Genomic DNA, 16,700 nt, shown 5'->3' with positions numbered 1-16,700 from the left:
TCAGATATTAACTAATTAAGATTTTGGCCAGATTAGATGTATAAAATGTAAAGTAATGAAACATTGAGGTGTACAAATGTCATCCATATACATGAGATACTGCATTAAAACTATCACTTCCTTTTAAGATAATCAACAGGTGCAATATGGTTAAATTAGTATCTTGTCAAACTTGTTATTTCTGTTCCGCTCAATCCCCTTGTTGGACTTTTTTGCTTATGCAGGGTCACCCTCAATCTTTTTGCCTCCTGCCTCCTAACTTTTTCTGACCTGTTGCTGTTGGCTTTTGAACTCTGAGCACTTTACCAATGCTAACCAGTGCTACAGTGCATATGCTCTCTGTGTAAATTGTATGTGATTGGTTTATCCATGATTGGCATTTTTGATTTACTAGTAAGTCCCTAGTAAAGTGTACTAGAGGTTCCAGGGCCTGTAAATCAAATGCTACTAGTGGGTCTGCAGCACTGGTTGTGCCACCCACATATGTAGCTCTGTAATCATGTCTCAGACCTGCCATTGCAGTGTCTGTGTGTGCAGTTTTAATTGTAAATTCGACTTGGCAAGTGTACCCACTTGCCAGGCCTAAACCTTCCCTTTTCTTACATGTAAGGCACCCCTGAGGTAGGCCCTAGGTAGCCCCAAGGGCAGGGTGCAGTGTATGGTTAAGGTGGGACATATAGTAATGTGTTTTATATGTCCTGACAGTGAAATATTGCTAAATTCGTTTTTCACTGTTGCAAGGCCTGTCCCTCTCATAGGTTAACATGGGGGCTACCTTTAAATCTGATTAAAGTGTAGATTCCCTTTGGGAGTGGATGGACATGTGGAGTTTGGGGTCTCTGAGCTCACAATTTAAAAATACATCTTTTAGTAAAGTTGATTTTAAGATTGTGTGTTTGAAAATGCCACTTTTAGAAAGTTAGCATTTTCTTGCTTATACCATTTCTGTGACTCTGCCTGTTTGTGGATTCCCTGTCTGGGTCAGTTTGACAGTTGGGCTGGTTGCACCTCACACTAGACAGTGACACAAAGGGAGCTGGGGTGTAGTCTGCATTTCCTGTTGAGCCATCTGTGCTAGGAGGGAGGGGAAGAGTGGTCACTTACACCTGTAAGGGCTGCGCCTGTCCTCACACAATGCAGTCTCCAACCCCCTGGTGAGTGTCTGGGGCCTGGCCTGGGCAAGGCAGGATTTCACATTCAAAAGAGACTTTACTTTGAAGTAGACCTACTTCAAAGGAGAAATTGGGTATGAGAAGGGCACCCTTCTGGACATCAAGAGGAACCTCTACCTGGAGAAGAGCTGAAGAGCTGAGGAGAAGTGCTGCCCTGCCTGTGCTTTGTGGAGCTATCCTGCAGTTGCTGCTTCTGCCAAAGTAAGAGGGCAAAGGCTTTGTGTTCCTTCCATCTTGTGAAGAATTCTCCAAGGGCTTGATTTAGAGCTTGCCTCCTGTTGTTTGAACTCTCAGGGACAGCAAAGACTTCTCTCTGCTAGCACCTGGAGTCTCTGGAGAGACTCCTGCTCTGACAAGTGGTGCCCTATCCAGTTCCTGGGCCGTTGAAAGGAAAGCTTGTGGAAATCCAAGGAAATCGACTTCGGACGACTTCAGACTGACGGCGCTGCTGAATCCAGTGACGCCACCTGCAACCGACTCCGTGATCTTCGCTGGAACGCGACGACCTTCGCAGGCCAGATGCCGCTGCAGCCCCGCTGAAGTCCGCGACTCCGTGGAAGTCGCCGCACCACGTCGTGACCGATGCCGCTTGAAATGCGCGGATTCAGCGTTTCGCACAGACTTCGCGCATCGACTTGTTTTCACTCTTCACCAAAGGTACTGTACTAGGGGGTCTACGCAATTCGGTGTCCGGCGCCGCTAGTGTCGGATTGTTGGGAACGACTCCGTCACGACGCTGTGTTAACACCTCATCGAAGCATTTTGTGTTTCTAAGCACTATTATTTAGTTTAATCTTTAAAAATTCATAACTTGTCTTGTGTATGTCAGATTTTTGTTGTTTTGGTCTTGTTTTGTTTAGATAAATATTTCCTATTTTTCTAAACTGATGTTGTGTCATTTTGTAGTGTTTTCATTAAGTTACTGTGTGTGTTGGTACAAATAATTTACACCTAGCACTCTGAAGTTAAGCCTACTGCTCTGCCAAGCTACAAATGGGGTAAGCAGGGGTTAGCTGAGGGTGATTCTCTTTTACCCTGACTAGAGTGAGGATCCTTGCTTGAACAGGGGGTAACCTGACTGTCAACCAAAGACCCCATTTCTAACACCCCTTATTTTTATTTAGGAAAGCAGGAAAACACACAGAACAGCTAAATTCCTTAAAACAGCCTGAAATAAGAGAAGCTGGTCATTACCTGACTTTCAGTTTCGTTACTGGGCTGCAAAGGATAAGAGGCTTTCAACTATGCTTTTTAATCGACAAGTAGGTATTCCAAGTGATATATATATATTTTTTACAATTACAAAGCGCATACAACCCAATGGGTATATAAGGGATCAGTGTGTGAAAAAGCCATCTGCGCAATGAAGGGGTTCTTCCCCAGAACCTCCTACTCTGCCCTAAATAACTTGGTTTTGACTGTCCTGCGAAACTCTATATGTGACTCAATCCTTCTGATGTCCAGCGGGAGCATGCTCCAAAGCCTGGCAGCTTCCACTGAGAAGACTCTACAAGCCCACCCCCCTCCCCACCCACAACTCATATGGCCTTCCTAAATCTGGGGGTGTAGGAATGTGGCTTTCTTTTAGCATGGTTGCCCCCATTTTTTACCTGTGTTTACTGTCTCACTGGGATCCTGCTAGTCAGGACACCAGTGCGCATAGCTTGTGACCTATATGTCAGTGTCTTTGACTGTGTCACTGGAGTTCTGCTAACCAGAACTCCAGTGCTTATGCTCTCTCTGTTTACCAAATATGACTCCATATTTCAATTCAGATTGGCAAACTAGATCCCTCTTAGTACTTCCTAGTATATGGCACCTAGGTACCCAGGGCATTGGGGTTCCAGGGGATCCTTATGGGCTGCAGCATTTCATTTGCCATCCATAAGGAGCTCATACAAACACTCCTTCAGGACTGCCACTGCAGCCTGAGTGAAATAGTGCACACACTATTTCACAGCCATTTTTACTGCACCAGGTAACTTATAAGTCACCTATATGTCTAACCTTCAGTTACTGAAGGCTAGGTGCAAAGTTACTGTGTGGGAGGGCACCCTTGCACTAGCAAAGGTGCCCCCCACGTTGTCCAGGACCAATTTCCCAGACTTTGTGAGTGCGGGGACACCATTATAAGTGTGCACTACATATATGTCAATACATATATGTAGCTTCACAATGGTAACTCCGAATATGGCCATGTGGGATGTCTAAGATTGTGAAATTTAACCCCCAATCCTAATCTGGGATTGGGGGCCAATTCAATGCACCCTGGGGGCTCCACCATGGACCCCCAGTACTGCCAAACCAGCTCTCTGAGGTTTCCACTGCAGCCCCGGCTGCTGCCACTTCACAGACAGGTTTCTGCCCTCCTGGGGATTTGAAAGCTCAATCCCAGGAAGGCAGAATAATGCATTTCCTTTAGGAGATGGGTGTTACACCCTCTCCCATTGAAAACAGGTGTTACAGGCATGGGAGGGGTATCCCCCCAGAGCCTCTGGAAATGCTTTGAAGGGCACAAATGGTGCCCTCCATGCATAATCCAGTCTACACCGCTTCAGGGACCCCCAGTCCCTGTTCTGGCACCAAACTGGACAAAGGAAAGGGGAGTTACCACTCCCCTGTCCATCACCACCCCAGGGGTGGTGCCTAGAGCTCCTCCAGAGTGTCCTTGGCATTAGCCATCTTGGATTCAAAGGTGTGGGGACCCTCTGGCATCAACTGAGTGGCCAGTGCCAGCAGGTGACGTCAGAGACTCCTCCTGATAGGTGCATACCTGGGTAGTTAGCCAGTCCCCCTCTCAGGGCTATTTAGGGTCTCTCCTCTGGGTGCTTCCTCAGATTCGGTTTGCAAGACTCCACCAGGACTCCTCTGCACCCTCTGCTTCATCTTCTGATCGTCGGATCAACCGCAGACTGCTCCAGGAACCACTGTAACTGCAACAAAGTATCCAGGGAGGTTACTGTGACCTGCAACTTCAGCTCCAGCCAGCAACTACAAGGGTTTCCAGGTTGTGCACACTCTGAGGACTGCCTATCTTCACCCTGCACCAGAAGAGCTGAAGGAATATCCCGTGGAGTGACAGAGTCTCTTCCCTGCTTCTGCAGGCACCTCACTGCAACAACGACCGATACTCTGGAACTCCTCTCTTGTCGATGAGCGTGATCCCTGGAACACAGGTGGTGGGCCAAAGTGACGCTGACCGTCCAAAGTTCCAGCTGTCCAAATTTGGTGGAGGTAAGGGCTTGCCTTCCCATGCCAGACAGTAACCCGTGCATTGCGTCTTCTGCAGCTCCTTGGGCTTCTGTGCCTTTCTTCCAAAAGTTCTTCGTGCACAGCGTAGCTCAGGTCCCCAGCATTCTATCCTGCGACGCTCAGCTCCCTGAGTTGTTCTCCGGTGGTGTGGGATCCCTTTGCGTACTGCTGCGACGACCGCACTTTGCAACTCCTTTGTCCCCATGTTCTGGGACTCCTGTGGGTGCTGCCCGGTCTTCTGAGGGCTCTCTGAAGTGCTGATAGCCCCCACTGTCTCCTCAGTCTGAGTTGAGACCCCCCCAGGTTCCTCCTGGGTCAGGGCAGCGCCTCTTTGATGCAAAACGCATTCTTGCGTGAACCAAAGCTTGTTGGCGGAATTTAGCAACACAAACTGCCTTCATCCAACGACTCGACGTGAGATAGCTTTTCCACCAAGCAGGAACCCACAGCTGTCTTCTTTGGTGCATTTCTGTACTTTTCTTCCAACTGGAGAATCCACTTTTGCACCTTCATCCAGGTTGGCAGGGGCTCCTGTTCTTCCTGGACTCTCCATCAACTTCTGGACTTGGTCTCCTCTCTCAACAGGTCTTCAGGTCCAGGAATCCATTGTTGGTTTCTTGCAGTCTTGCTTGGTTCTTGCATAATACTTTACCACGACTTCTAGTGTGTTCTGATGAGACTTGCTGTACTTTACTCCTGTTTTCCTGGGCTCTGGGGTGGGGTACTTTACTTACCTTATGGTGTTTTCTTACACTCCCAGCGCCCCTCCACACACTACACTTGCCTATGGGGGAATCCGACTTTCCCATTTCACTATTTTAGTGTATGGTTTGCGTTGTCCCTAGGCCCATTTCAATCTATTGTGTTTTTCACCGTTTGCACTACTCTATGACTGTTTACTTACCTGATTATGGTTACTACGGTATATATTGTGTATAATACTTAGCGCCTGTAGGAGTTTTGCCTCTAAGATATTTTTGGCCTTGTGTCACTAAAATAAAGTACCTTTATTTTTGGTAACACTGAGTATTGTCTTTCTTGTGTATCAGTACTGTGTGACTATAGTGGTATTGAAAGAGTTTTGCATGTCTCCTAGTTCAGCCTTGGCTGCACTACTACAGCTACCCTAGACATCTCAGCTGCTAGACACTGCCTACATTTCACTAAGGTGGATCACTGGACCTGGTATAATGTGTAAGTACCTCTGGTACCCACTACAAACCAGGCCAGCTTCTCACAGGGGGTATTTTGCTTCGTGTTCCCTACTGATCTGAAGGCTCTGCTGGGGGTATACCAAGAAAAGACGGTCCTCAGATATCCCGAGCTGGACTCATGCAATGCCTTATGCACCAGGCATACTTCTTTAAAGCTAATCCGATCCTAATTGGGAGCCAGTGTAGGGACCTCAACCTCAACCTCTCACCCTCCGAGTGGCTGTTCGGGAGCCTGATAATCAAATGTGTGGCCCCTTTTTGGATCAATTGCAGCTTGTGGAGGGAGCATTTACCAACATTTAGATAAAGCACATTGCAATAATGCAGTTGTTAGATGATAAGCGCCAAAACTAACGGTACCCTAAGCACTGGTGGAATAAACTGCAGGATCTTTCTGAGCATTTTAAGTGTCCAGTGACATGTCTTCACTGTCTTACTAACCTGACCCTCAAAGGGCAGTCCCTGGTCAAAAACAATTCCTAGGTTCTTTGCTTCCTTCACAAGAGTGGGAAAGGAGCTGCAAGCCCGGGCCACCAGCTACTGTTCCAAATGGAGCAACTGGACACAAAGAACAGAATCTCTGTTTTATCACCATTCTTCTTCAGCCAATCTGATTTGTTTAGGCATAAACTCTCAGAGTTGGCTTTTGCAGATCATTGAGCCCAACAATTTCAAATGTGTTAAATTTAGGGGCGGGAGTAAAACATGTAATTTTGTGTAGGGTAATTATGCGCAAATACAGCCGAATTAAGCAAAATTACATGTTATTGCACAAAATGGGTCTCACACTCAAAGAAATTACCAGGACAGTCCATTTGGCTAACAATTCAACTCCAAAATATAATTGCAAGTAAATTTACGATTGATTGCATTCAAAACACTGTTGTTCACTTTCAGATTTGTAGCTTTCTGCTAAAAAATTACCAGAAAAGTCTGCTCAGATGAAAAATCTACCAGAATTTTTCCACATAAAAGGAACTGCCGCTCACCTGCAAAATACAACCATTTGCATTCGGATTTGTAGTGTGGAGCTCAAACATTACCTGAACAGTCCGTTAGGGTAAACAATCTACCTGATTGCTGCTTGTGTTTCAAAATTATCCAAATGCTACATCTTGGTTAAAATTTCTCCCCCGAAATTACACGATGTGGCATAATGGCATAACCTCTGTAATTTTGCGTGAATGGTACTATGTAAAATTAGAACATTGGAATGCTGGAGGCTCCATTGAAAACAATGGAGTGCTGCGGGCTTTTACTGGCCGGTAAAAGCCCGCAGCGCCAACATTCCAATGTTCGCTTTGTTCACAGCAACAGCTGTGAACAAAGCCTCACGGAGCCCGAGGGGATTTAAATCCCCTCGGGCTCCGTGAACATTTTTTTTTTTTAATAGAACATTCTGCCCTGTGTGGCAGAATGTTCTAATAGCCTTAGAACCCACCGTAGCGGGCTCTACCGGCTATTAAAGTCCCTCTCCCTTGTTAAATGCCTTCGCCTTCGGCTCGGGCATTTAACGCGGGGAGCGGGCCTTTAATAGCCGGTAGAGCCCGCTACGGCGGGTTCTAAGGCTATATTAGACTACTTCTGCATGCTTACATTTTTGCCCGGGCATTGTTACATTTAAGGTGGGTAGGGATGGCAGTAAGATTTTGGCCGCAGTGGGTTAAATCCTTAGCATTCCATTAATCAATAGGTAAACACCAATTAGTGTGCAGAATTTCCTGCCCAATGTTTTCTGTTATGACATAACTCTGATATGGACAAAGAAAGCTTTTACCCAACTGAGTATGCTATTTGAAGAACAAAATGTGACTATACACAAAGACCTTAAAAACGATTTTCAACTTTCTGGCATTGGATTTTTTTTACATTTGCAAATAATGGGCTATTTATTGAAATCGTACATGAAAAGGGACAAAACTGAAGTAATGGAAATCTTAAACAACCCCGAAACAGATACAATTTAAAATATATACACATCTTTGAAGCAACAATTACTAAGCTGTAGTAATGGGTTGGCAGAGAACAGGTCTAAAGCTTTGAATATCAGTTACCACTGATATGTTACTGAAAAGTTTAAGAAGAAGTTTTAAATGTCTACGAGCTTCTAATCTAAAATTACAACAATATAAGACACTACATTGGTTATATTTTGGTCCAAATAGGTTATACACATGGATCATCAATACAGATTTTCGATTAAAGATGCAGACGAGGCCCCTATATTTGTCACACGTACATCACTCATACAGATTTGGCAAATGATCTGTTGCAAGTTAAATAAAATGCTAGGTCCTGGTATAATTCTTAGCACATCATTTATACTTTTTGGGTTGGATATGGGTGGTGTATACCCCCTTCCTGAATTGGTGACGTTTTGTTGTCCTAGTCGCTGCCAAGATTATAATTGCTAGATAGTGGTGTGCAGAGCACTTACCAGAATACTCAAGTTGGCAGTGGATGTGTGACATTTGAAATGGAGACTGCTCTATGTAAATTAAAATGTGGAGGTAGAAGAAAGATTGGGTTGGAGGTATGGGACAAATGTTATTGATGTTTGGATAGTAGTATACTGTCTATCTCATATTCTCTAATGTACCAATAAGCAGCTATGGAATAAGTAAGAATGTATTAGCATTGTGTAAAATGTTCTGTATCGTGTACATGGACACTTCCCTGTGAATCTCAATCAAAAAAAGGATTCACAATCCATGGACTATCTTTGATTTCTTAATTGGAAGACTGGACCCAATATCTGACTGTGACTGAGACAGCTGTGTTTCCTTGGCTGCGAGAACTAGGAGGACTAAGACAAACGCTAGCAGGTACTCTTCTCAAGGATGAGACAATTTCTTCCAAATCCCCATCCTGTTTGGTGAGTCTTTTTACCTTTCTTTGGTCTCAGCGGCTCGGTCCCTCTGCCTCCGGTTTTTGAACCAGTTGCTGACCTGCGTAGTGGTAAGTCCAGTTGCTTCAGCCAGCTCCCTCTTCTCTCGGGGGGATGGGTATGGATTATGGATGTACCACTCACGAAGCACTCCTCGAGATTTTTCCTATAACAAGAAATGCTGCAGTTATTGTCTCATAATACATAAAGAATCAGTCGTAATAACCCTAGGACTCAGTTTGTGTTTTTGTTCCACGAACAATACGTACCATCTGCAACAGCATACCTTAGATGGACCTATCACTGATATTCATATTGGCAAAAATAACAGGGTCTTTCATCTATCTGCTTCTGTCTTCATTCTGTGCACCGATTAACAAACTCCTGCAGCGCTGAAGTTGTAAGACTACGAAGGCAGTCCATACTGCATATTTTCCTCCTCTAATCAATTTCCTTTCTAAGCATATGGTGACCTCTCTAACAATTACTTGTATGAGACACATGTCCCAAGACGCCCAGCTACTTAATACCACTGTGTCTTAAGAGGAAGAACTTGACAATTAAGTTTGGCAAATCCAATCCACTAGTGCTCAGGTATCTTACTACCTATTGGGTGTGGCTTAGAGTCATCATGCAATTGCATACATTTGTAGGTAAAGAGAGAGGATATGTAGCGAGTACTCACATACTACGGCCCAGAATTGCCAGTGAGTGGTTCTGGTGGCATCAAGATCCCCAAAGCTGAAGGTCGAGTGATTAGTAAATGTCATAAAATTCCCAAGTTGTCAGTAAATGTCACAAGACTGTAGAGATTGTACTAAAGGCCATATCACACATTATATGTTACGTATTTTTATAATAAATGTGTATTTTGGTCATGTGAAACGTTTGCATATTTAAAACAGGGAAACGTTTACTGAAAACACTAAGTGAAATACTGGACTACACGGTTTTGTAGTTTATAGAACAAAGAATCGATACATAGTTAACAACATTGAGTTTTAGTGAAAATAAGTTTTTCCTTGTTACAAAACACATTCTGTCGGTACAAGGCAGATGTTTTTTTTTTAAATAACTGTTTTCAATGTAGAGGGAAAATGAGTGTGTTTCCCTTTTATGAAGACGGTGTTGACTACACAGTCAATGGTAAAGCTTAGCAAAGAGGTCTGAGGCTGTCATTAACTAAGTGCATTGCAAGCTTAGAGACCCGTTAGCTGCAGTAAGGGAAATCATACTTATACTGAGCTTTGCCATGATAAAATCTGTATTTCTAAAAAAGTATATCATATCTAAAAAAATAATTTCATATCCATGTGAAATACAGTTTTAAAGGGGCATATTTATAGTGTCCTAGCGCCTCCTTGCGCCACATTAACTTCATTGTTGTTGACGTTAATGTGGTCCAACAAGGCCGAAATCCCTGTGCCTTATTTAAAGGGTGGCACAGTGGATGGACTGTGCCACTATGTAACCCTTTGTGCTACCTTATGCCTGTGCCAGGCATAATGTATGCAAAGGGGGCGTTCCCCCGTTAGGGGAGCCGGAAAATGGTGTAAGGAAATCTATGAGATTTCCTTACACCATTTTTTACGGCACTTTTAATTTTTAATGCCTGCTCTTGAGCCTTCCATTCTTTAGAATGGGGCCCTATGTACTCTGCAGGAGTACCCCTGCAGACTACATCAATAGCGTCATGAAAGATGACGCTATTGCCCCCTACCTTCCGCCATGGTGCACTGCATTTGAAATACAGCACACACATAGTGGCAGTAGGGGGTGCTATTGGGTGCAGGGAAGTGGCGCTGCATTCGGTGCAGCGCCACTTTCCATAAATCTGCCCCTAAATGTTGTCCAAAAATGAGTCAACCTCTTAATAAATATAAGTCCAAAAGTGACGACATACCATTAACAGCCCTACGATGGACTAGCATCCTAGACATTACTGCCAGCAGAACAGTCTCTTCTTACATTTATCAACTGTCTCACAAAGCTTTGTCTTAACAGTGGTTGATATTCCCTCCTCTTGAATAGTCCAGTTAGTAACATTAATGTGGTTGCAACGCCATGCTGCAGTTGATATTTCTTCTACATATTATTTTACTTGCACAAATGAAAAGCTTCCACCTCCGCTTTCAAACAAAGCAGTGAGCTTTGATTGTCATCCACCTGTACCACCTAAATATGCTCTGCTAGTAATACTGTGGAGCAAAGTCTGCAGTCATTGGCGCCTACACTGTGTGTTTATGGGGCAAGCTGAACAGACTTTGTTTTCGGAAGTATAGTTCACCTTCACAACCTAATGTTAGCATTTAGGCCTGAGCAATTGTGCTCTATGAATAATGCTACGACCCCTCTCTCCTCCCCCCCCCCCCCCCCGACCCCCCACGCCCTTGTTGAATGAGGAGATGGTAACTAGAGACAGGTATAAAGCACTGGCATAGTGAAATAACCCCACTTCCAGGATTCAGGGAAAATGCAGGCAGTATACCTTGCACGGGAGCTGGAAACTGTGGAAGACAGGTTAGTGGAAACTCATCAGATGGGGAACCCTAGACTGCTATCTGCATGAACTCACATACTCACTTCCTGGTGTTATCATGTTCTTGTCAACAGTGCCAGACACATAATTAGTATCATTCGGGACTTGGAGTCTTTACCTGGCAACATGATGTTAATTTCATTGGCTATCTCTGATTATGTACCAGTTCATACTTGTATTTGTCCCTCGCATTTATTGCGTTTTTCCTCTTTGGTTCCCTCAGTTTTCCCATTCTGGTTTCCTAGTTTCCTTTGCCTTGTTGCCTTTTATTGACGTGTTTGCCTCTTGTAGTTCTATATTATTGAGGTATTTGTGTCAGTATCCGGGGGTTTATCGCTGGATTCCTGGTAGACCCTTGGCTCAACAAGGCAACCACTGCTGTCAAAACCTATCTTTATATGTGATTACTTTTTCTCTTCAGCGAGTTCGATATACTTACCTGTCCTTCTCTGTTTTCCAGCCACTGACAGTAAACAATCTCTGTAATATCTAGGTTGCACAGTGCTGGGTCTTGATTGAGACAGTTCCATCTGGGAGTGAGCTCCAGTTCAGTGTTTCTCTCTCTACATTCCTCAGCCTCTCCCCAGATTCCTGTCATCAGCAACATATCCATCTCTGCTTGCGATGTAGGAATTCAGGGACAACAAGAATTTTGAGCAGGTCTAAAGCATCTGACACACACATGTTGGCTCTAGATTAAGTTAATAGCAAAGTGACTGACAGAGACCTGGAGCTATAGGAGAGGGTTAAATCATATGCGCTGAACACATGTTTGTGAACAACAGGTTTTACTATGTCAGTGTGGGCCTTGGTGCACTTAATTTCAGATAAAGCATTCAAAACCTTAAATAAAACGTTTGTGGTGATACTGTGCATGAGAATTAAAGTAGGTCCTAGCACGCCACAGTGAATAAGGACTGCAAGCTCAGAAAAATAACCAATCTTGAAGGCAATAGAAAGAAAATCTAGTTTTTCATTAAAGTGTCTGAGTCGTAATTTGCCTGGAAAACTGACACCAGACTCCCCAATTGCAGGGCATGAATATAAACAAAACTCCCAGCTCTCGATCCCAACTACTATGGGGTCAAGGTATTACCAGCTTGACAACTTGGGCAGGATTTGTGTGCATCCCAAGAGTTTAACAAGAAACCTAACGAGACAAGTAGTCTTACATAACTTACAGGATCATCTTTTATTAGTATCACTATGCATACCGAAAGTGTAGGTAAAGGGACTAGAGAAGCATTTCCCAATTAGGTAAATTATTGGTCTACATGTACTTTGTACCTCAATTATAAGAGACAATATAATTTATGTAGAACGTGTCGAGGACAAATAAGCAAAGTGTGAAATTAATTGAATGTATTCAAGTTGGGACTCATAAAATTTAGCCTCAGATATGTAGACACGAGGGAAAGGATACTGGGTATGGAGTGCAAACAAGTACCCGCTTCTGGTACTAACAAAAGATTAAGGTGGTCATTACAACCTCAGAGGTCTTTTTACAAGACTGCCGAGGGACCGCCGTGCGGAAGACCGCCAGTATTGGCGGTTTGCCGCTCAGCTTATTATGACTGTTGGCTGCTCTCTGTCCTTTTTCGGACGGAGAGCCGCCAACAGCCATACTGGCGGGCGGCGGAGAAGTGGAGGTTGCTCCACCTCCACCGCCACGCCAACAGAACACCGCCCAGCGAATCACGTCCTGTGATTCAGCGCGGCAGTGTTCTGTTGGTGGTGTGGTGTCGGCGGAGCAGCCCCCATGGCTCCTGTCCCCTCCCGGAGGATCGACGGAACAGGTAAGGTGATCGTCCGTTAGGGGAGGGGGGTGTGGGGGTGTTGTGTGTTGTGTGGGTGCATGGGGGTGTGCGTCTGTGTATGTAGAGGGGGTGTGTGAGTGTGTGTATGCTTGCGGGGGTGTTGTGTGTTTTGGGAATGAGTGCGTGTATGTCTGTATGTATGTCTGTATGGATGTGTGCGTGTATGTCTGTATATGGGTGTGCGTGTCTGACTGAGTGTGTGGATGTAGGCATGTATGTCGGTGTGTGTGTTGGTGGTGCCTGTGTGCGTGTCGTGTGTATGTGAGTTCTGTGATGTTGGGGGTCGGGGTGGGGAGAGGGGCCCTGCCACCTTTGGGGGATGGCAGGGGTGGTGGGGGGTGTAGGGGAGGGAGTCGGGTGGGGGGTGGGGGAGACCCCTATCAGTGCCAGGGAAGGAATTCCCTGGCACTGATAGTGCTTACCGCCATGGATTTCATGGCGGTTCCAACCGCTGGAAATCCACGGCGGTAAGCTGGGTCAAAATACCGGCGGCGGTATTGTGACGGCCGCGGGCCTGGAGACCCAGGTCTCCAGCCCGGCGGGCGGAACGGAGAAGCAGCGGATGACCATGGCGGTAACCACCATGGTCATAATACTAAAAAAATTGTATCACATTTCTTGTATCACCGAATAAATCTCACATTATAAATTACACAGGTATATATTTTAATAAAAGTGTTTAACATTTAAAAATGTATAACACTGGACAGTTGTTTCAATGTAGTAGAAAGGCGACAGTGTTTGTTTTGCATTCAGAATTGTGCTCATATAAAAACAATTCTATCTGCCACAGTGCTCCATAAAATGACTGCAGAGAATACATGTGAGCGCAATAATGTAAATTCCGTTTGAAACTATGAAGCTGCACTGCACATTTTAACCATTGATTCACCATATTGATTGAGGTTACCAATTCGAGATTCTGTAAAACTAGTTCAAAAGCCTTGCTGGAGAGCAAAACATTCTGCATTTTTTATCCTTTTAGTATTTGAGTAATTATCCTTATCAGCTAGCGGTGTTTTATATCAAATTCCTGCTACAGATTCTGGCTTTTTTCCTTCATAGGAGAGCGACAGCCTCATAAATCAGCTTATAGCACAAGAGTATATTGCCTCCACTAATAGTTCTAGTCTCCACGCTCCTGTAGGACATCCTTTTCGTATTGACAAGAATCTCTTCCTTAACTGTCTTTCAATCAAATCAGGTTTTTCACAACTACAAAATGAATTTGGTAAGTTCCACTGCTTTGTGGCTACTATCTTGACCAGTGGCCTCCTCATTTCCTTCAATGAAGTTGTTTGCTTTATAGGTGATTTCTGGTGATTGTATTCTAATCGAGCCTAACGGTGCTGATATTTCAGACGCATCCCATGGCCCCATATTGCCTGGTCACTCTTCTAGGAGCTGCGTGCCAGTGCCCAATCTCTATTTTAAATCCTTGACAGAATGACCTCATAGCACTATTTCGGACTATCGTTGTGTAATCTAACAAGGTGGATGACCTTGACTACAAAATATTCACTAATCATTTTTGATTGTCAAATGTGATAATTTTACCATCAAGTGTTTCTAAGAAATTACGGCTATAACACCTATACACAAAAAGTCGCTTTACTGTGTTTTTATGGAAGCTCCCTACAGCAGAGGAGGTTGGCACTCCAGTGGACTCTTGATATGTGTCTCTAAACTTGCAGCCTTATGTAAAGCAGTTACATTCTGTAAAGAATTAGGAATTAACTGTTAAGGAGTTATTCTGTTGAGGAGTTACATTCAGAGACTGGTATTACGATCTTTAAGCTCAGTCAAATAGCAGGAAAAGTATAATTTGCTTCAATACTTATAGTATACCAATAAGTAGAAAGTGAGCAGTCTCATATTGTATATGCCAAATAGTCTCTCAACATTATTGGCCATATGTACAGAATGTATGGATTGTGAGTTCGTAATTGCTAATTTTTGTGAATTACAATTAGGAAATCACAATTCCTAATGTGCAAAAATGTACAAGTTAGTAATAGTGATTCCTAATGGATCCACAATAGATCCACCTGATGAATACTAATGAAGTAGGTCGCAATTTGTGACTCATTAGGAATTGCTAAAACTAACTTGTACAGGATGCATTTAATTTTTTTTTAAATGAAACGTTTAAGTGTCAGTAGGACCACTGCCTGCTCTTAAAAAATATTTGTATCAACATTCACAACAGGAATGGGGTCCCCATGGGTCCTTTCCTAATTGCAAATGGTTACCACCACCCTTGAGGTGTTGGTAAAAATTGAATGGTTTGCAATCACAATTTGGTCGCAAAACATTTTTATATACCATTGCGAATCTGTATTAGGAAGGGATGCCCTAAACACACCACTTCCAAATACCAATTCGCAAATCCAAATTGCGATTGGGTAACAGGTTATCCAATTACAATTTGGCTTTCGAACATTTTAAAAACCTTTTTGGCGGTCACAAAAGGCCCGATTCTGGTTCTTTTGCAACCTCAAAAAAGGTTTCAGACATATGGCCAAATATCATTTGGTGTCCTTCTTTGAAAATTATAGTTGTAGATGACTTTAATGCTTGTGATGTGGATCCCTCGAAATGGCATCAGCAATTAGAACTTTGTACTGCAGGATCATGTGCTCGGTAAACCATTAATGGCACGGCATAGAATCATTTAATTCCATTTTTTTCTGTAAAGGCAGTTTGTAACGCGTTCACTAACATCTGAGCATTCCTGCTAGACCTCGATTATTCAACATAGCCAGTGGAATCAATGTTATATTGCCAGCATGGAATTTTAGTATGATATTGCCTATCTAATGATCCGAAAGTGTGCGTGACTCATTGGTAATGTAATATGAACTCACAAAACACCCTGGGAAAATAACTTTACAATCAATCATTTCCTTTCCACGAATGGAAGCGATTTTAAGGGTGCAATACTCTATGTCAAGCATTTAATAGCAGAATTACTTACCTATGGTTTGAGCGAAAAAGTTCACGAAGACGAGATCAGTGCAGCAATTCTAGGTCTTTAACAAGCAGTGACAGAATAGGCTCACTAATGCTTGGCTCAGTCATCCATTGCCAGTAAGGGCAAAAGCGCGAGGGCTGTTAGACCCACTCTGTGGTTTGATGGTGATCACCAGACGGCAAAGGCAACCTTGATGCAGGAAATTAGGAGCGCAGACCAGACAAGCATTTTTAGCCACTGGCAATATAAAAGTTTTTTTCTCAATATCAATAATCTCTTGCCATTATGTAAAACAATATGTTTGCATTGTGGTACTAACCTGAGCAGAACATGACACACAAAGCAGTCTAGAATGCCCATGCTGTCAGGGCAGGCATTAGCACTTTTTGCGCCCGGTGCAGCAATCTTTTTGGGCACCGTCACCCCGCCCCATCACCTCCTCCATGGATTCCCTCACTGCCACCGGACAAAAAGCCACTCATCTCTCCATAGCCCCTCTCTCATACATTTAATTTGTTTTAAAGCACTGGTAAAGGCTGGCTTTACTAATCCTCTCAGCTATCCACACAAAAAACAGATCTGTTCTTTGCAGCAGGCATATTAACCCTCTGTGCTACTTTATGGCGAGCCAAAACTACCAGTAGATAAAACTCTGATCTCTCTCACCCTAACAGGAACTTTATTCACAAAAGGTATCTTGACATTTTTATTGATGCCTGAAAGATGGACGAACAAGGAACTCTGCAGCAGGATCAAAAGTTATTGCTAAATACAGTGCCCTCCCCTGAGGTCAGTGCACTCCTTCCAGGTCAGCACCTATTGTGCCTACACCTTCCCACCGCCCT

General features: G+C 43.8%; 1 protein-coding gene across 1 annotated transcript in view; it reads right to left on the bottom strand.

Moving 5' to 3' along the window:
- The window catches only part of LOC138259797 (homeobox protein six1-like), a 222,045-nt gene that overhangs the window by 62,613 nt on the left and 142,732 nt on the right, over positions 1 to 16,700 (bottom strand). Inside the window, exon 2 of the mRNA XM_069207688.1 lies at positions 8,528 to 8,691. Coding sequence (XP_069063789.1) covers positions 8,528 to 8,691 — 164 coding nt within the window. The remainder of the gene's footprint in view (positions 1 to 8,527; positions 8,692 to 16,700) is intronic.

This window comes from Pleurodeles waltl, chromosome 9 (assembly GCF_031143425.1).
Source record: "Pleurodeles waltl isolate 20211129_DDA chromosome 9, aPleWal1.hap1.20221129, whole genome shotgun sequence".
Classification (NCBI taxonomy): Eukaryota; Metazoa; Chordata; class Amphibia; order Caudata; family Salamandridae; genus Pleurodeles; species Pleurodeles waltl.
This window is presented reverse-complemented; position numbering and strand designations above follow the sequence as displayed.